This window comes from Scyliorhinus torazame, chromosome 6 (genome assembly GCF_047496885.1).
Source record: "Scyliorhinus torazame isolate Kashiwa2021f chromosome 6, sScyTor2.1, whole genome shotgun sequence".
NCBI classification, from domain to species: domain Eukaryota; kingdom Metazoa; phylum Chordata; class Chondrichthyes; order Carcharhiniformes; family Scyliorhinidae; genus Scyliorhinus; species Scyliorhinus torazame.
The window spans coordinates 194,170,110-194,190,789 of NC_092712.1; the positions used below are offsets into that span (position 1 = coordinate 194,170,110).

At 45.9% G+C, this 20,680-nt stretch overlaps 1 protein-coding gene across 1 annotated transcript in view; it reads left to right on the top strand.

Annotated features, from left to right (window-relative positions):
- LOC140425201 (dynein axonemal heavy chain 11-like) overlaps nucleotides 1-20,680 on the top strand; it is a 755,586-nt gene that overhangs the window by 693,097 nt on the left and 41,809 nt on the right. Inside the window, 1 exon segment of the mRNA XM_072509215.1 lies at nucleotides 2,682-2,801. Coding sequence (XP_072365316.1) covers nucleotides 2,682-2,801 — 120 coding nt within the window.

Genomic DNA, 20,680 nt, shown 5'->3' on the forward strand with positions numbered 1-20,680 from the left:
AGGGGGATTGAGTTTAGGAGCCGCGCGGTTTTGCTGCAGCTTTATAAAACCCTGGTTAGACCACACTTGGAATATTGTGTCCAGTTCTGGTCGCCTCATTATAGGAAGGATATGGATGCTTTGGAGAGGGTGCAGAGGAGATTTACCAGGATGCTGCCTGGACTGGAGGGCAAGTCTTATGAAGAAAGGTTGAGGGAGCTAGGGCTTTTCTCACTGGAGCAAAGAAGGAAGAGAGATGACTTGATAGAGGTGTGCAAGGTGATGAGAGGCATGGATAGAGTGGATAGCCAGAGACTTTTCCCCAGGGCGGAAATGGTTGTCACGAGGGGACATAATTTTAAAGTGATTGGAGGAAGGTATAGGGAGATGTCAGAGGTAGGTTCTTTACACAGAGAGGGGTGGATGCATGGAATGCACTGCAAGCAGAGGTGGTGGAGTCAGAGTCATTAGGGACATTGAAGCGACTCTTGGACAGGCACATGGACAGCAGTAAATTAAAGGGGTGTAGGTTAGGTTGATCTTAGATTAGGATAAATGGTCGGCACAACATTGTGGGCCGAAGGGCCTGTACTGTGCTGTACTGTTCTATGTTCTATGTATCCCAACTTTCTTCTATTAGTTAGCCAATTCTCTATCCTTGCTAATATCCTAGTCCCTAACACCATGGGCTCTTATCTTATTAAGTAGCCTTTTGAGTAGTACCTTATAGTACACGTTTTGGAAATCCATGGTGCCATTGCACATGGTCCTGGTTACAAAAATGGAACTCACTTTAGTTGTATGCAAATATTAGTCCAAATTAGAATATTAAAATATGATGAGTACTGATTGATATTTTTAGTTGAATCGTTGTACGATATTGAAGCTCTGACCAGCAATATCACGACAAATTTCTTTTGATTATTAGGATTGAAGAAAGCTTTGTAGAAGAATGACAAGTTGCCTTTCAGTGTAATTTTTTAAAGCAAATTATAACATTGAGAATACCAAAGGAACCATAGATATGTTGATATTACAAAGAGTCTCGTGGTTTTAATGACTTGAATAGCTCTGGAAAGAAGTGAAAAATGTTGGATAAGTACAAAGGTCATGGATATGTTCTGTATTTCTAGCAATTCCTGCTTTTTGGGTCACTTTGTACTTTTATTGGCCTGAGCAACTCACTTCTCTCCACCAATGTTTGCTTGAACTATTAACAATCAAAAAAATTTCCCCATAACACCACTGGTTACAGCTTCAAAGCCTCACAGCAATTTAGGTTGTTAATTAAGCAAAAGAAAACCTAAGATGCAGGCATAAATCTGCGGGCAAGTGACTGCGCAGTCCAGCGTCTGACTGCCTGTTTGATTGCTACCGAAGTACAGTTGGTGCTTCAGGAGGTAGTTGTAAGGAGGACTGCGTCTTTGCCGCTGCACAGCAATGTCCCCATAAATTCCAATCACAGCAGGCCTGGAAGGTGGTGGGAACAGATTTGAGGTTGCCGCTGATTGGTCGTATCATTGGCGGTGCCTCCCTACATCGTGTAATAGCAGTAGGTTGTTTTTACATCAGATTCACAGTCGTGTACATGGTTTCCCTTGACCTGGATCCTTTGAAGATGGTTCCTACTGTTGGTACCAGGTAGGCATGGCAATACCTGCAACCCTTGCCGACGGAACCATCGAGGACTAATCCAATCAGGCTTTGCCAATTGATGATTAGCCTTTCAAGCAGCACTATATACTATGGTGGGGGTGTTTCCAGTTTAATATCTACCCAAAACCATTACACACATCGGTTATCTGCTTGAGTTTCAATCTACCTTGAGAATTGGACCCCCTGTAGCACAAATCGCCTGGAGAAGTGACTGAGTTATGCTCACCTCTGTTATGGATATGCGGACATTGGTAGGTGGACAGAGAGCTCATGTTGTGATTACCTGGCTTCTTTCTGATCCTCCACCTCTCCTCACAAGCTCATTAATTTGAGGGATCTCCATTGGGAAAATTTGTACTTTCAATAACGATGCTGGGGGCAAACAAGAATGAGAACAATCGGCACATAAGCTCATGAGAACCTAAGTACCTACTGAAAATCAAAAAAGGTTGAGGGAAAGTGGGGTAGAAATGGTCTAAAATTGCTGAGTTAACAGTCTATTAAACTATTTCACACTTACCGTTGCAAGCAGCTTCGTTCCTAGCAGCCTGAAGCACTCAATCAGATAGGCATGATTTGAAAACCGTGGGAGTTGGTATTACATCGCTCCAGCATCATTTGAAAAGTTTTATCAAGCTCCTGCCATGAACCTCCTGAAACCAGCGTGCAGAAAAGGGTCGGTGTCCTGGCATTCTTTCCCCCCACAAGCTGACCTCAGCGAAGCACTAGCTTGCAGGGACTTCAGAATTTGAACAGGGCTGTAAATTGTCAGGACACTTCCAGATGTCGACCACAGGCCTTCACTCTGATCATCCAGAGCACTCGTTCCTGAATTACAGAAATAGTGTGGATGTCTCAGAGCACACTTTGCATTTATCATGTCATTGTAATGAATTGCAAAACCTCAACAAGACAGTGGATGTTATTCATCATATATGTGAAACGGCTATTTTTGATTTTACAATATGAATGTTTAATATGACAAATTAACCTTGAGTAACTTAGCTATAACTGGGAATAATTTAAGTGATCTTCTGTTGCTGTAGGTGCCTTGGGAAGATCTGCGATATCTCTTTGGGGAGATCATGTATGGAGGGCACATTACTGACGACTGGGACAGAAGGCTGTGCCGTACTTACTTAGAAGAATTCATGCATCCAAACATGGTAAGTATTGTAATCCTCGAGATGACTTTGACACTGATTCTAAAAAGGATACTTGGAAACAAGGAAATGCCAGAACAAAAGGATTACATATACCAGATAATTTCAAAAATTCATGAAAATATATTGAAGCCTCATTGGTATTCGGGTTGTCCACATAAAGAAAACACAACAAAAGGAAAGAGTGGAAAGATTACACCATGGCAATGAAATTCCATCATACACCATTCAACAAAGACGTGTTGCTGACAGACAAACAATACGTTCATCAGTAATTAAACTCCTTTATCCAGGAATTATCCAGGAATGAAGTTATGTCATTGGAAACCTTTCTATCTTGTTTTCCTTTCTCAACCTCATTTGTCCTTCAAACAATATCTCTTCAGACTAGGAGAGTGAGTGGGCGGGTAGCTTGTTATTGGGTCATTACCAAAAAGCCTTGAACTAATTTTAATTTCCTTTACCGCTTTGAACAAAGGACATCGAGATTTTGTGGTGGACACATGGGGCGGGATTCTCCGACTGTTGACGCCGGAATTGCGTTCGGCAATCGGCCAGAGAACCCATTTTTACGCCTAAATCAAGGTGGCGCTGGTTTTCCGATGCTCCACCCCCTCAAAAGCAGCATACTCGAGAAGTACGCCCCACATGGTTGGGATGGCCTCAACGTCACCTGAGGCCCTCCCCCGATGCTCCGCCCCCAATGGCCGACTTCCTGACGGCGTCAGTCGGGTGTACTCTGAATTTTCGTAAACCTGGCGTGGCGGCTGCGGACTGTGTCCAGCACCGCCACAGTCGGGCGGGGAGGGGAGCCTTTCCGCTGGCAGAGGGGCTTCAGGGGGGTGGCGAGGCGGGTTACAGGGCGGCAGTTTTTGGCCGGCCGGATCCGCGCACGGCGGGTGCCATGTTGTACGGCGCGGCCACGGACCTGGCCATTCTGCGTCCGTATCTGCAGGTAAAGCCGGACGTGGCGCAGATGCTAGCCCCCCACCAGGCAGAGCATCGGTGCGGGGGCGTCGCCAAAATTTTGGTTATAAGACCAGACGCATCCTTCAGACATAGCCGCAGAATCAGAAAATCTAGCCCATGATGCATGCCATAGAATGCAGGTACAGAAGGAATTTGGAAAACTAATAGAAAATTATAATGTATTGCAAGGGGAATTGAATACAGAAGTAAGGAGATTACGCTCTAGTTATGCAGAGCACTAGTGACACCGCATCTCGAGTATTGTGTACAGTATTGGTCACCAAGAAACTTCAGAGAGTCATGAACACAGCCCAGTCCATCACACGAACCTGCCTCCCATCCATTGACTCCATCTACACCTCCCGCTGCCAGGGGAAAGCAGGCAGCATGATCAAAGACTCCTCCCACCCGGCTTACTCACTCTTCCAACATCTTCCATCGGGCAGGAGATACAAAAGTCTGAGAACACACACGAACAGACTCAAAAACAGTTTTTTCCCTGCTGTTACCAGACTCCTAAACGATCCTCTTAAGGACTGACCTGAATAACACTACACCCCCGTATGCGTCACCTTATGCCGTTGTTTAGATAGTTACATTGTGTACCTTGTGTTGCCGTATTATGTATTTTCTTTTATTTTTGTTTCTTTTCATGTACTTAATGATCTTTTGAGCTGCTCGCAGAAAAATACTTTTCACTCTACCTCGGTACACGTGACAATAAACAAAACAAATTTAAAAACAACAGCAAACAAACCTTATTTTAAGAAAGGATATAAATGCATTGGAAGAGTTCAGAGAAGGTTTATTAGATTAATACCTGAAATGGATGGGTTGTCTTATGAGGAAAGGTTAGACAGGTTAGGCTTATATCAGCTGGAGTTTAGAAGAATAAGAGAGGACTTGATTGAAACATAAGATCCTGAGGGGTCTTGACAGGGTGAGTGTGGAGAGGATGTTTCCTCTTGTGGGAGAATCTAGAACGAGGGATCACTGTTTAAAAATAAGGCTTTGCCCGTTCAAACAGAGATAAGGCAAAATCTTTTCTCTGAGAGTCGTGAGACAATGGAACTCTCTAACTGAAGAGACAGTGGAAGCAGAGTCTTTGAATATTTTTAAGGCAGAGGTGAATCGATTCTTGGTAAGCATGGGGGTGACAGGTCATTGGGGATAGGCAGGTGCAGATTCGAGGTTACTATCATGATCTGATTAAATGGCGAAGCAAGCTCGAGGGGTCAAATGGCTTACTCGTGCTCCTTGTTCATGTGTTTGCATGACACAAACAATTGACGAGAAAGTAGCATCAATTAATTAACATTTAACATAAAAGTTTTTTAAAAATACATAAAAACCTGGAATCAAAGTAGAGTTTGCGTTTGTTGTATGGTTGCCCCATTGCAGACGTTCAGTGTGTTGGCTGCATCCAATCGGGGTCGCTGCCTTATTGATGATGGGAATAGTCATGCAGAGATCAGTCACATAGCACCAGAGCAGATTAGGCTGAAATCTAAGTCTGCCTGGACTGACCAACATTGCCAGTAGTGGCCAGTTAGGGAATTGTACCTGCTTGGAGACCTGTGCAATTGTGTACACTGCACAGGCGGCCCTGCGTCAAACCAAAGCATAAACTTCTTTATTGGAGAATTTAATTCACCATTGTCAATAGTGGGACTTCATAATGAAAATACCACCTAACCCGTAAATTGAAGTGTTGCCTAATAACAGAGTGGAAGGAGAAAGAAATGGCAAACAAAAGTACATAAGGACACATGAATCACTATTTTTATAACCTTTAATATTATTTGGCAATTCTGATAAAGTACAATTTCCTCTACAGTGTGATTGCATAGTAACAGCAAACAGAAGGTTGGACAACAGACCTAATTGAGGACAGACAGCTTGTTTGGAGGACTTGACCTTTGTTCTTGTGTTCTTCAATCGAGTAATCTATTAATTACAACCTCGTGCTTGCTTTTGTTCTATTTATTGCTTTCACCTGTAAAATGTCTCAGCTGCAATCACTATCTACAGTACTTTGATTTAACATAAGATGATTAATAAAAGGTTGCAAGAAGCCCTAGTCAACCTGCTCATGGTTTTGTACAGAAAGTAACTGAAGGAAATATCTTAGCATCATTCCAAGAACTTAATTCCGAATTCCTGTTTTATGATGGCTTCTTGGATAATATTTCCACATATGAAAATGAAACTGGAATTCTTCCATTGATATGGTTTACAATATATATTTTTAAACATAAATAACCTTCAGATTCCACACCAGAATGTATAGGGCTCTTGGCACCCTCTACTGGGAGGTCAAGAGAAATACATCACATCTCTTTAAAATTTTCCTTGCTTCAGCTGTTAAATATCAGTCACGGCTATTTAATGGAGTTCAAAACAATTAAAACTTCTGAATTACTGTGTCAAAACTTCATATCAAAGTTGCTTAAGCGCTATAACTGACATATTCAAGGGAAAATTTTCAGCCTAAAAAAAACACAGGGCCTCTAAAAAAACGACTAAATGTCATTTTGGGCGGGAAAACTGGTGAGAATCCCGTTGGCTGTTCTGGTATGATTTATATATAGAAACGTACATTGGGTGGAATTTACCAGCTGTTCAGGCCGGTGGGATATTCCGGTCCCACCGATGCTGCCTCACGTTTCCTGGTGATGAGGAGTGCATTCAACGGGAAATCCTGCTGATGGCGGCTGGACTAGAAGATCCCACTGGTGGGCTGCCTCCGCTGCCCAAAAACACGTGGCGGGTTACACAGAAAATCCCACACATAGAAAATTCCACAGATTCACCACTCTCAGAATAAAGAAATTTCTCCTCACCCGAGTCCTAAAAGGTTTGCACTTTATTCTCAAACTATGACCCCTAATTCTGGACTCCCACACCATCAGGATCATTCTTTCTGAATCTACCCTGTCTAATCATGTTCAAATGTTATAATTTTCTGTGAGGTCCCCTCTCACTCTTCTAAACTCCAATGAATATAATCCTCACCGACTTATTCTGACCTCGTATGACGGTCCTGCCATCCCAGGAATCAGCCTGGTAAACCTTTGCTGCACTCCCTCCATAGCAAGAACATCCTTCCTCAGATAAAGACACTAAAACTACACACAATACTCCAGGTGTGACCTCACCAATGCCCTTACAATTGCAGTAAAACATCCCTCTTCCTATACTCAAATCCTCTTGCTATGAAGGCCAATTTACCATTTTGCCTTCTTTACTGCCTGCTGTACCTGCGCGCTTTCAGCGACTGATGCACGAGGACACCAAGATCTCGCTGAGTATCCACCTCTCTCAATTTACACTCATTCAAATAATAATCTGCCTTCCTAGTGTTGCTACCAAAGCGGATAACCTCACATTTATCCACATTATAATGCTTCTGCCATGCATGTGCCCACACACTCCACCTGTCCAAATCACACTGAAGCATCTCTGCATCCTCATCACAGCTCACCCTCCCACCTAACTTTGTATCATCAGCAAATTTGGAGATAATACATTTAGTTCCCTCGTCAAAATCATTGACGTATAATGTGAATAGTTAGGATCCTTGCCCTGCGGAACCCCTATCGTCACTGCCTGCCAGTCGGAAAAAGACCCATTTATTCCAACTTTTTGCTTCCTGTCTGCTAACCAGCTTTCTATCCATCTCAAGACACTACCCATAATCCCATGCGCTTTAACTTTACATAGTAATCTGCTATGTGAGACCTTGCCAAAAACCTTCTGAACGTCTAAATGAACCACATCTACCAGTTCTCTACTAGTTACATTTTCAAAGAATTCCAGTAGATTTGTTAAACATTTTGTAAATCCCTGCTGACTTTGTCTGATTACACCGCTGCTTTCCAAATGCTGTGCAGTGAAATCCTTGATAATGGACTCTAGCAACTTCCCCACTAATGATGTTAGACTCGCTGGTCTATTGTTCCCTGTTTTCTCTCTACCTCCCTTTTTGAATAGCGGGGTTATATTAGCTACCCTCCAATCTGTAGAAACCATTACAGAGTCCAAAGAATTTTGGAAAATGACCAAATGATCTACTATTTCTAGGGCCACTTGCTTAAGTACTCTGAGATGAAGATTATCAGGATCTGGAGATTTATCCACCTTCAATTCCATTAATTTCCCCCAAACCATTTCTTTACTAATACTAATTTCCTTCATCTCCTCACTGAAACTTGTGTTTCTCAGAACTTCTGGTGCGTTATTCATGTCTTGTTTTCTGAAGACAGAAGCAAAGTACAAATTTAGTTCTTCAACCATTTCTTTGTTCCCTATTATGACTTTCTGACATTAGTTTTTATCAATCTTTTTCTCTTTACATACCGTAAGAAACTTTTACAATCAGTTTTTTTGTTCCCCGCTAGCTTACTTTCAGATTGTATTTTCCACTTCTTAATCAATTCCTTGGTCCGCCTTTGCTGAATTTTAAACTGTTCCCAATCCTCATTTTTGTTACTAATCTGTATGCCATTCCCATCGCAATTCACCTATACTTAAGTCATTTTTGGGGGGGAATTTGGGGAGATCCTCACTAAATTATCCCACACTTTGAATTTTTTCTGGAGTGGGGAATGAAAGATGCCGGCAAGACCGGCTCCTCAGAGATCGGAGTGCCCTTTTTAAAGAACCTCCCCACCCCCCAGGCCTGAGGGTGACCCAGCCCCATCCATCTCGTTGTCTTCAGAGCATCAACTGGTCCCTCCCCCCAGAGTGAGCATATCCTGCTGTGGGGTCACTCAGGCCCCCCACATTTAACGCCAACCCTCCTTTCAGCTACCCCCCCCCCCCCCCCCCCTCCACACTTTCAGGATACCCCATGCACCCGCCCCAGTTGAAGGCCGCCCGCGTACACTGCCAGGAGTGAGAGAAGACAGGAGGAGGACCACCAGAGACTAGCTGCTCGGCCTATTTCTCTCCCCCCACCCCCAACTCCACTCCCCCAGCCCTGGCAGGGGCCTCCCCCGCCGCAGCCAGCATCGCTGGTGTCTGGGCCGGCAGCCCACAGCCACTCCACACCATTTGCTTCTGCCTCTCTCTCGCTCTGCAGTCAGGTTCACGATTTGTGAGAGCACAAGTGAACCACGCCATCAGAAGCGCTGAATCGCGGAGGCCCCGGAGCATCGGGCGTCAGGCCCGCTAATGATATGTCTACTGCACTTTCAGCCTGCGCTGCGAGCGCCACATTTACACCATTTTGGGGGTGCCGGAGCACCCTGATTTGGCGTCAAACAGGCTCTACCGTGATTTCGGCGTCAGAAGCTGTTCTTCGCCCAATTGCAGTACTTCAAAACACTTAAGCTCCCTGTCAACCCACGGCCTCTATCACCCAAGACAAATACTTCAGTTGCAAGGGAAATCCCACACATCTAACACAGGGCTAAATCGCTGGCTTTAAAAGCAGACCAAGGCAGGCCAGCAGCACGGTTCGATTCCCGTAACAGCCTCCCCGAACAGATGCCGGAATGTGGCGACTAGGGGCTTTTCACAGTAACTTCATTTGAAGCCTACTTGTGACAATAAGCGATTTTCATTTCATTTCATTTCACAAGCATCCTTCTCTGAAACATACATGGCATCCTGAGATACGGAGTATCCACTTCCTTCACTGTGTAGCACTCACTCTCATGCGTCTGACATCTTTCCCTACAGGCTTGTTGGTTGAAGTGCACCAGACGAACTGCGTTTTATCGATAAATCGTAACATTGTTCGTCCATCAAAAGTACCTAATGATGGACAACAACTGCTGCAATTACACTCTCAATCTGCAACCCTCGGGCTATCACCTTCTGTTAACATCTGGATAACGAATCCTAGCCTTCCGTTACCAGACGTGCATGGGCACAACCTTGACCCTTGTGCTGTCGATGAGAGATGGATTTCAGGTTATAGTCTCCAGTATCAAAAGCAAGAAAATCCTGCTTTCTGTAGGCCTGCTAATTAAAGCTATTAGTATACAAAGACAGATCAGCATATCCATTGCACAAAGTATATGTATTTACCAAGTGAATGATTCAATATCTTAACACAGTGCTCCAAAATTACACCATGATGAACCCATCAATGATCGATCCACCACGGCACTAGGGCTCGTGAATACTCCTACATGGTGCCCCCCCCCCATGTTGCCTCAGAGGAAGTGTGGACAAGTCATTCAATTGTCCTGCTATATGGCACTGAGGAGTGTGGTGGCTAGCCTTGCCGTGCCATAGCCCTGTATGAGAAGTGCCAGCTCTGCATTTCTGCAGTGGCAGCTGTTGTCACTTGGGCACTTGCTGCAGATGACATCTCTGACAAAGGGACTAGGGAAGGAGTAAGAGCTGAGGGAACCAAGATGCACTCAGAACTGTTGCCCGTTTCATAGATTATCATAGAATTTACAGTGCAGAAGGAGGCCATTCAGCCCATCGAGTCTGCACCGGCTCTTGGAAAGAGCACCCTACCCAAGGTCAACACCGCCACCCTATCCCCATAACCCAGTAACCCCACCCAACACTAAGGGCAATTTTGGACACTAAGGGCAATTTATCATGGCCAATCCACCTAACCCGCACATCTTTGGACTGTGGGAGGAAACCGGAGCACCCGGAGGAAACCCACGCACACACGGGGAGGATGTGCAGACTCCGCACAGACAGTGACCCAAGCCAGAATCGAACCTTGGACCCTGGAGCTGTGAAGCAATTGTGCTAGCCACAAGGCTACCGTGCTGCCCCTGTTTCGATCCCAACAGCATCGCCAATACTGTTGCTAATATTAATGACGTTAGTGAACCACAAACCTTCCCTTATATCGATCAAATGACCACACAACCAGTTAGTTATTTCAAAAGATGGTTTATTTACATACACAAGGGTTGCCTCAACATGCAAACACAATATTTACTACGAGTTAAACTACACCTATCAGCTACAATAACCTATACTTATCTTCAGGGCGACCGGCACTGTGCAAATGGATACGGCCTTTATCTGGATTTTACTTGGCTGGTTCGAAGAAAGTGGCTCTCTCTCTGCTGGGCTAATCCGTCAGGTGTTAGCTGGCTGTTCCTGCTACAATTGGTTTGGCAGAGGCTGGATCCAAAAGAGACAGAACACATGGCTGTGTCATCTTTTATCCCTCTGGGATTTCACGCTCTTTGGGGCGGTTCTTAACCTTGGACCCAATAGTTCGACAGGGCTCTGATCACTGTCTTCGATTTCGGCCAATAAAGGGGTGGGTGCCTTGGTAGCTTAGCGATCATTGGCCTTGGCAGTTGGGCTTTCTGAGTAAAGGGAGTGGCCGATCAGTCTGCGGCTGTACCGGTTGCTTGATTGGAGTTCTATTGTCCTTGGAAAATGGGCATTAAAATGCAAACGAGCGGGGGAGGGTTTCGATCAGGTCTGGTTACCTGCGTTTCAGATACACATTGGCTCTGTATCTGTCTGAGACCTGGGTTGGCCATAATTCCCATGGTCCTTTGCAGGTGGCCATCTTAGATGGCTACATCCCGTCCTCTTGATCCTGAACGTGGATCACAGTATCGATCCCTGTTCATCCTTGGTGGACCAGTCACCCTTGGTCAAGGCAAGGTTCTACTCCAATCTATCTTATGGTTTAGGACATTTACCTAATATTTCATTATACATCCATAAATTAATTCATCTCTAACTGGCACTATATTTCAGGTCACTATAAAACATTTAATTTGTCCGCACAGTTGATCTCTAGCTAACACTATCTAAACTACTCTCATGCTGCTGGTGAATGTCAAAGAACATATATACAGTACAAAATTTAAAACAGTAGCATCACATTTCTACTTTTACCTAATAAAGTTACAGAGGTACATGGTTTATTCCTAGCAGTGATTGGTACATGAATTTAATTTTGTTGAATTCCAAAGAAGAAGGCTCGGACTGTATATATCGGGGAGCGGGAGGCTTTTGCTCGCCATTTACGGAGTCGAAGTGTCTGAATGACACTGCAGATTATTGCAATCACTAGAAGGGCCTCTACTATGTATAAAAGGGGGTTCCATTTGGCAATGTTTTCACACCAAGTGGGGGTATCAATGACTGTCTTTATGTGTGGTGTAGTGTCCGAGCTGGTGGTGGCCAGTTGTGTGGTAGTGTTCAGGTCTGGTGTGGGGTTTGTAACAAGAGTCCGTTGCGCGTGCAGTTGCAGAGGTCGAGCGATGATCCAAACGCATGTCAGCAGTCCTTGCTTCATCCTGTATTTTCTGTTTTCCGGGTAATCCTGGGAGTGCAAGCATAATATCTGTTATTATCTTTGGTTAATACCTTGTTTTATTAGTCTTTCTCTCCTTACTCCAATTACCCGTTATGATTGTCACCATGTCTGAGTCCCTCATTTTTTTTTAGAAATACCATTTTGAGAGACAAGAAATGCAGACTTTTTTTAAGTACAGAGACTTTCGCAGCTTGAGGTCGATGCGGGGAGTGGTATGGCAATTTCCTCGACCAGTCTTTTCTTTACTTGCAACCAGTGGTGGTTGAGGCTTATCTTAACCAGCCGAATTTCAGGGCGGCCAGTTTTATAGAGTTTCATCCCAGGGTTCAGAGGTAGTTCGCGTGTAGCAGCGTCTATAGCAACCAATTGTGTCATATGTGTAAATCGCTGGTGGGGATTGACCAGGGGGTTGCGGAAGGTAAAGGAAAAAAGGGGTGAGCTTACAGAACATGGCAAAATGCATTCTTTAAACCACAACCAAAGGGAGAGCAGAGAAGGTGAAACTAAGGCCTGCCAAAGGCAATGCAGAGTGTAGAGAACCATTCCAGAGCGTATGAAGTGACGGGAACATGAGGTGCGTGTGGGCCACTGCGGGAGAAGAATGGGTGGAATCCCCGGGTAGGGCGGGGATTAGTGCCGTTACTCCACTGCCCGAGCTTAACTGACCGGATGCATTTGGGGTCCTCAGATAGGGCGGGGATCAGTGCCGTTACTCCCTACCTGGGTGGACGGTAAGAGTTTGTAGTCGTGTGGAAACTTGTCATAAAGATTGGGAGAACAGTGATCTCTTTTTCGACAAACTTGTGCCTTTAACTGACATTGGGTATCGCACCCTCGAATCAGAAGAGTCATTTTGTGTCGGGCGACATGAGTTAAAACCATGTAGTAGAAAAAAGAAGAAGGAAAAAAGCGGGCAGGCTCCATCAGAACTTGGACACCTTAATACTTAGGCGGTGTCTCTTATCATCTAGGGGCATGTTTGTCGTGAGGCGTAGGGGCAGTGGGCATGGAGGGCAAGTTACTGTCGTTGGGCTGTGGCGGTGGCTGGGGGAGGGCATATAGGGGGTCGAAGATATCTAAGTCGTGGTTCTGGGGGCTGGGGTGACTGGGGCAGCGAGATCGTGCCAGTGTTCAGGGATAGTAATCAAATCCGGGAGGCTCTCGCTGTCGTCGGAGTCAAGTTCAAGATGAAAGTCTGTACCTGTGGGCGGAGACAAGTTCGGGTCTGTGGGCGTGGACAAGGGATAAATGCTGGCATGGCTGGGGGAGGGTTGGCGTAGGGGTTGGACTAGGTTGTCGATGGGTGGGGCGTAATCGTGTAATCATCTCCTAGTGCCAGAGAGATGTGGTGGGAGTGGCTACATTGGGATCCGTAGACTTTGAGTTGGTTGATGTGGAACCAACCAGTTTTACCATTGGGGTACGTTATCGTGTACACGGATGGGCTCACTTTGTCAGAAATGGAGTAGGGTCCTGCAAATTTGGGGGAGAAGAAAGAACTGGGATTGTAAAGTGAAACCATTACTTGCTGACCGACTGTGTACTCTACTGGGTGGACGGTTTTGTCAAAGCATGCTTTACTCTGCTTCTTTGTAGCGCCTAATCGGACAGCTGCAGCGGGTTGTGCTGCTTTAATGTTATCTGTAACCCCTGTTGGACTGCTTTTTCGTGGGTGAGGGCGGTTACTGTGGGGCTTGCCAAATCGAGGCCTAATAAATATGCAATACCCTTCATGGGCCGTCCGGTCATGAGAGTGTGGGGGGTGAAACCTGTTGAACTGGAAACGGTGTTCCGAATAAACATGAGAGCAACTGGGAGGACCGTGTCCCACGTGGTATTGTTCTGTTGCACCATCTTCCTAATGGTCGCTTTTAAAGTTCGATTCATTCTCTCGACAATGCCACTGGATTGGGGGTGATATGCTATATGGAATTTCTGCCTTATCGCATAAATTGTTAAAACATTTTGCATGACTCTGCCGGTAAAGTGGGAACCTTGGTCTGACTCAATGCTGCGGGGCGACCCCAGCGTGTGAATATCTGTTGGGTCAAAATCTTAGTGGTGGCCTTTGCTATGTTTGTACGTGAGGGAAATGGTTCTACCCATTTAGTGAAGGTGTCGATTACAACCAGCACATACTTGAAACCATTTCTGCAAGGGGGAAGGGGGCCAATGTAATCGATTTGCAAATTTGTCGAAGGGCCATTCACAGGTCAGGTGTGACGTAATTGTCCTTTCTTTGAGTAATGTTCGGGATTGTTCTGCGCACAGATAAGGCAATTCTCGACATAATGGGTTACATTGCATTTTAAATCGGGCCACAACCACAAAGGTCTTAAATGGGCAATGGTATTGTCTATGCCCTGATGTCCGTGTCCATCATGAAATTGGTAAATGAGATGGTTTCTGTCCTGGGTGGGGACCACATAAATTCCATTTTTTAAAACTATGCCATCTTGTACAGTCAGTGCGTCCTTCCATTTATCATAGGGGGCTGGGAAGTTGCCGTCTAAAACCTGTTTGAAGGTGTTGTCTACTTTTTGGGTTTGGGATAGATCCTCAATATTGGTCTGGGAAACCTGGACTGAGTGTATCGGTTCGCTTTCGGGTGGCTGCCAGAAGTGACCATGGCGGGATCCTGCTTTGGCTAAGGCGTCTGCCTTTACATTACCGGGTAGGGAGGAGCAATGATGGCTTCTTACTTTAATGATACCATATGTGCGATCTGAGGCTGTCCTGAGAATGTGCTTTAACAACGGGGCAGAGCGTAGGGGTTTTCCATCGGCTGAAACAAAACCTCGAGATTCCCAGAGGGGCAGGAATTCTGTTAAACTGTTGCACACATACAGGCTGCGAGTGTATGTCTGCGGGGGTTGGAAAAGAATCGGGGTGCTCAATTACAGAGGCTATGGCTGCGAGTTCCGCTGCTTGTGAACCTAGGTGGCCGAGCAATTTTAAAGACATCTCTTCGAGTGGGCATCCCTGCACGTCTTCTACGTAAATTCCACAACCAGTAATCCTAAGTCCATTTTCGATTGTGGAGGAACCGTCTACATAAATTTTTAAAGCATCCCCTGTGGCTTGGGAATTCTGTGTCTTACTGCCTGCTCGTGGGTGTAGTGACTTTGGGATAGAGGATCCTGTGTGGTGTTGGGCTGTTATGATCTGGCACTCGTGGGGTCCCTGCATATTGGAGATTATCGGCCAGAAATGTGTGGGTCTTGGTGCGTTTTACCGTAATGTCCCTGCCTTGTAACAGTAGTGTCCAGCGAGCTGCTCTGATTTGGCTAACTGAACCGTCCTTTAATCTACCGTCTAGTAATAGTTGCGTGGGGGTGTGCTCGGTCAAGATCGATACTGGGTTAAGGCCTGTGATGTACGCAAAGTACTGTACTGCCCAAAAGACTGCAAGCAAGTGCCGTTCGCAGGCTGAGAATCCTTGCTCTACAGGATCAAATACCCTTGAGGCATAGGCTACGGGTCCTAAGTGATCGTGTCATTCTTGCAGGAGTACTGCTGATAGGGTTCGGTCAGTGGTTGCTACTTCTATGGCATAGGGCAAGTCTGGGCCTGGAACTTGTAAAGCAGGGGCTGTGCCTAGGGCGAGTTTTAAATCATCAATGGTGTCTTTGTGCTGCGGATGCCATTCCCATGGGACGTTCTTTTTAAGGAGCTCTGAAAGTGGGGCTGCTTTAGTGGCAAAACCATCTATATGATTTCTGCAATATCCTACCAAACCTAGGAATGACTGAGTGCAGTGACATTTTGGGGCAGGGGCATATTGACGATGGACTCGATCCGTTTTTGCTCAATTTCTCTCTTCCCATGGGTGATGATGGTGCCTAAATAAAGAATCTTTTCCTTTAAAATCTGGGCCTTTTTGGGGTTGACCTTGCATCTGATGGATTGCAATAGGCCTTGAATTCAGATAAGAGCTCTACGTGTTCCTCTTTCATGTCCGTTTGCAGGAGCAGATCATCTACATATTGTATGAGGCATTCGGGTCGGGAAAATTTACCAACTGTCGGTGGAAAATGGAGGGGGAGTTATGGAATCCTTGTGGGAGGCATGTCCACGTGTACTGCGGCCCTTGAAACATAAACGCGAACTTATACTGGCAGGCCTTGTCTAACGAGATGGACCAAAAGCCATTGCTGATGTCCAGCACTGTGAAATATTTTGCCTGTACTCCCTGTTTGAGCATGGTCTCGGGACTCATGGCAACAGTGGGGGCTGCTAAAGGGGTTACCTTATTAAGTTCTCGGTAGTCGATCGTTAGTCGCCATGAACCATCGGGCTTTATACGGGCAAAATTGGGGCATTATTTGTGGACGCTACGGGTTGAATAACTCCTTGGTCTACAAACTGTTAATAATCTTCGAAATCTCACCCTCGGCTTTCTGTGGGAAACCGTATTGCTTTTGCGGCTTTGGATCGGGTCCTGAAATCTTCACTGTCCCTGGGATCTTCCCACAATCGTGTTTGTGTTGTTCGAAAGAAGCTTTGTGTTTTATGAGGACCTCTCTAATCATCTGGACTGCACTAATCGTTTGCGGATTAAACCAATAGTCCCCTACCGAGCAAATCCTGTTTTCATAATCCCCTACTGTGAGCGTAGCGGAAGCCATAGTTGTTTTGGCCATTCGCCATACACATTTGTTTACGGGTCAAACGAAAGGTTATGGGAGCTCATAAAATCAATGCCTAAAATGTGCTCTGCTGTTTGGGGTAAGTCAACTAAAACAACGGGGTGTCTGGTCCTAATGTTCCCTATCTGAATGGGTACGGGAGCTGTGATATATCCTTGCTGTTTGTGGCCGGTGAATCCATTCAGGGTAATGGTGTCTGTGGTGGGCCATTTGTCCTGTTGAAACTTGGTGGAGGAGTTTAAAGTGGTGCGGGATCCTCCTGTGTCCCAAAGAAAATCGACTGTATGTGCCTGGACTGTGCCTGTAACTGCTGGTTTGCCTGATTTGTCCCAGCGTGTGTCACAGACCCAAGTTGGGGACTCCGAACACCGTCAATCTGTGGCATTAAACCCAAAATCGTCTGAACGGGCGCTCACATTATGCATGGACCTAACATTGTTCCTAGGTGAGGGATTTGGTTGTTGGTATCGGTGCTGGTTCGAGGGGTTTTGTCGGCAATCGCGGGCGTAATGTCCCATGTGGCCACAATTGTAACAACCTCGTGGTGCCTGTGCTCTGGGGTGCTGTCCCTCATGTCTACCCTCGTTTATCCATGCTGGGTCCTGGCTAGTCCTAACTGGGTGCATGTTTGCTTCTATATCGTCCTGATCTGTCCGTCGGTGTGGGGTTTGTTCCCATGCTCTGGAAAGTCGTTTCAATACCCAAACTTCATTGTGTGTGTGGTCTGCGGGGTCGTAGTTTACACATGCCTTTTGACCTGCGTCTGTGGCATGCGAGAAGAAAGTGCGGGACCATCTCGTGGTGTCCTCCTCATTTAGGTGTGCGTGCGCGGTCGGATGCTCTCCCTTCTTTTGCCTGCAGTGATTTAAACCCGCGACTGGATCTCCTTTGTTATACCCGATGGCATCTAATATGGCTGTTTTCATTTCCTGTAGGGTCCCTCCTGCTACATTCTGGGGTTCTGGCAAAGCTGATCTTAAGGACTGGCTCATAACTATTAGCTTTACTTCTTCTCTCTCACCTAGGCCGTACATAACTTGTTGTTGGCGCACCTCCTCAAAGAAGCTGTGCGGGTCTGCGGTGGGCTGGAATGGACTAATTTTCGGGCAAGCTTCTCTTAATTGGGTTATGGATAATGGGGTGGTGTGAATGATATCAGGCTCATCCTGATCCAATGACTTTCGTTGTGTGGTAACCGGATTCATGGGGGTCGAATTGTGAGTGGGGGTGTGTTCTGCCTGTGCAGTCGGTGGTGCGGGTGCTTTTCTTTTTGGGGCGTGGGGGGCCCGATTTTGATTTCCCGTGTCCTCCAGGTATCTTTGGACGCTTTTGTTTAACTCTTGCCAATCGGGAGCAGCTTCCTCATCTAAATCCTGCCCGAAGGTGTACCTGAAGCCATTCTGTACAGAGAGTAGCGACTGTAACTCTTCTATCTTCTGTCGGCATTTAGCATGGTCAACGGTACTCTGCCTCTGTTCCTTAGTGGAGCTGTGGAGTGCTCTCAAAGCTGTTTTTAAGTCTGCGCATTTGCTAGTTAGCTGGGAGACCTGTTCTGTTTCCTCTCTTACCAGGACTGCACGCTGTGTATCTTGGTAGGCTTTATCGTACTGGGTCTGGAAGCTACTAAGGTGAACTAGAGAAGATTGATGTGCACGTTTTACATCGGCCATTTCTTTATCCTTGGCTGCTAACCGTTCCCGGATTGCTCAATTATCCTCACTTTCATTACTGTTTCCCTCATTCTTTTCTTCCTTCTCAATTAACTGCCTACGCAGCATCTTCACGACCTCCTCTGTGCCTCACAACTGTGCCAAACAGGACACTATTGCCATCGGCTTTCTGACTTTCCCTACATTTTTCTTGTGGACCTTGCTTAGGACAAACTTGGTGGGAAAACCTATCTTTCCTGGACCTGACTCATCATTAGCACAAAAATTCAACCAAAGGGGCCATCCTTTCCCCTTCAAGTATTTCCTTAACTCTTCCTCCCATATGGGGCACTGCTCTGCTCTGTTGGTCACTGCGACCTTGGGTTCATGTGGGTTCATCAATCTTTCCATTGCTTTAGTGGCCATTACTTCTCTCATCTCTTGCTCTACGTTTAATATCTCTTTCTCTACTTTTAATTTGGGACAGGGGAATAAGGTAGCGATTTGAACAGCGGGTACGGCCTTAGCTACTTTCCGGCTCACAATCACTCGATAGTTGTACACAATTCTAACGAGTTACCTTACTCTTCCTGTTAGGTACGCATGCGGGTTAGTACACACTTCCGAAATTTGGTTATTTGGTCGATATGGGACTTGCACTTGTGATGCTTTCTCTTTCTCGTAATTGGATTCAAAGTTTGTGGGTTCTCTCGGAGTGACAATGTCACTTCTAATCGAGTCCCGTCAGAGTCGCCAATAATGTTGCCCGTTTCGTCCCAACAGCGTCGCCAATACTGTTGCTAATATTAATGGTGTTGGTGAACCACAAGCTTTCCCTTATATCGATCAAATGACCACACAACCAGTTAGTTAGTTCAAAAGATGGTTTATTTACATATACAAGGATTACCTCGACATGCAAACTCAATATCTACTACGAGTTAAACTACACCTATCAGCTACAATAACCTATACTTAACTTCAGGGCGACCGGCACTGTGCAAATGGATAAGCCCTTTATCTGGATTTCACTTGGCTGGTTCGAAGAAAGTGGCTCTGTTTCCGCTGGGTAGCGATCATTGGTCTTGAACTTGGCTGGCTGTTCCTGCCACAATTGGTTTGGCACAGGTCAGATCCAAAAGAGACAGAACATATGGCTGTGTCCTCTTTTATCCCTCTGGGATTTTGTGCTCTTTGGGGTGGTCCTTAACCTTGGACCCAATAGTTCGACAGGGCTCTGATCACTGTCTTCGGTTTCGGCCAATAAAGGGGCGGGTGCCTTGGTAGCTGAGCGGGTCCTTAGCGGTCATTGACCTTGGCAGTTGGGCTTTCTGAGCAAGGGGAGTGGCGCCGGTCAGTCTGTGGCTGTACCGGTTGCTTGATTGGAGTTCTATTGTCCTGGGAAAATGGGCCATTAAAATGCAAGCAAGCGGGGGGGGGGGGGTTTCAATCAGGTCTGGTTACCTGTGTTTCAGATACACGTAGGCTCTGTATCTGTCTGAGTCCTGGGTTGGCCATAATTCCCATGGCCCTTTGCAGATGGCCATCTTAGATGGCTACATCACCCTCATCTTCCTTGGCACCTCCACAATCCTGGGTTGGGTTTCAGTTGATTTAACTGGGGTTGGCTGCTGGGGCACATCAGTCGTCAATTCCAGCAGCCACTATGTCACCAGTGTGATTGTCCTGTTATAATAATATAATAATCTTTGTTGTCACAAGTAGGCTTACATTAACACTGCAATGAAGTTACCGTGAAAAGTCCCTAGTTGCCACATTCCGGCGCCTGTTCGGGTACACGGAGGGAGAATTCAGAATGTCCAAATTACCTAACAGCACGTCTTTCGGGACTTGTGGGAGGGAACCGGAGCACCCAGAAGAAACCCACACAGACACGGGGAGAACGTGCAGACTCCGCACAGACAGTGACCCAAGCCGGGAATCGAACTTCACAGTGGTGCTGTGAAGCAACAGTGCTAACCACTGTGCTGCTGTGCCGCTCGATACACAGCTCTTCCGTGTATTCCGTAGAGATCAATGCTCATACTCTGAACAGGCAGCTCTAGGTTACCGGTTCTATTGTTTTTTTAACTAAAGAGGGGAATGCTGACAAAACATCAGTGGAAGCGGAGATGGTGGAGATGAAGGATCAGATGAAAACTGTTGGGCAGGATTTACTTGAAAGGCTATGCTTAGAGTGGATAAGTTGCCTGGTTCTGATGGCTTGTATCCCAAGCTGCTGAAGGAAGTGGGAGTGGGGACTGCAGAAAGTCTTGCCATAATCTTTCAATCTTCCCTAGATATGGAAAGGTGCCAGAAGATTTTTAAAATGATAAATGTGAATTTATT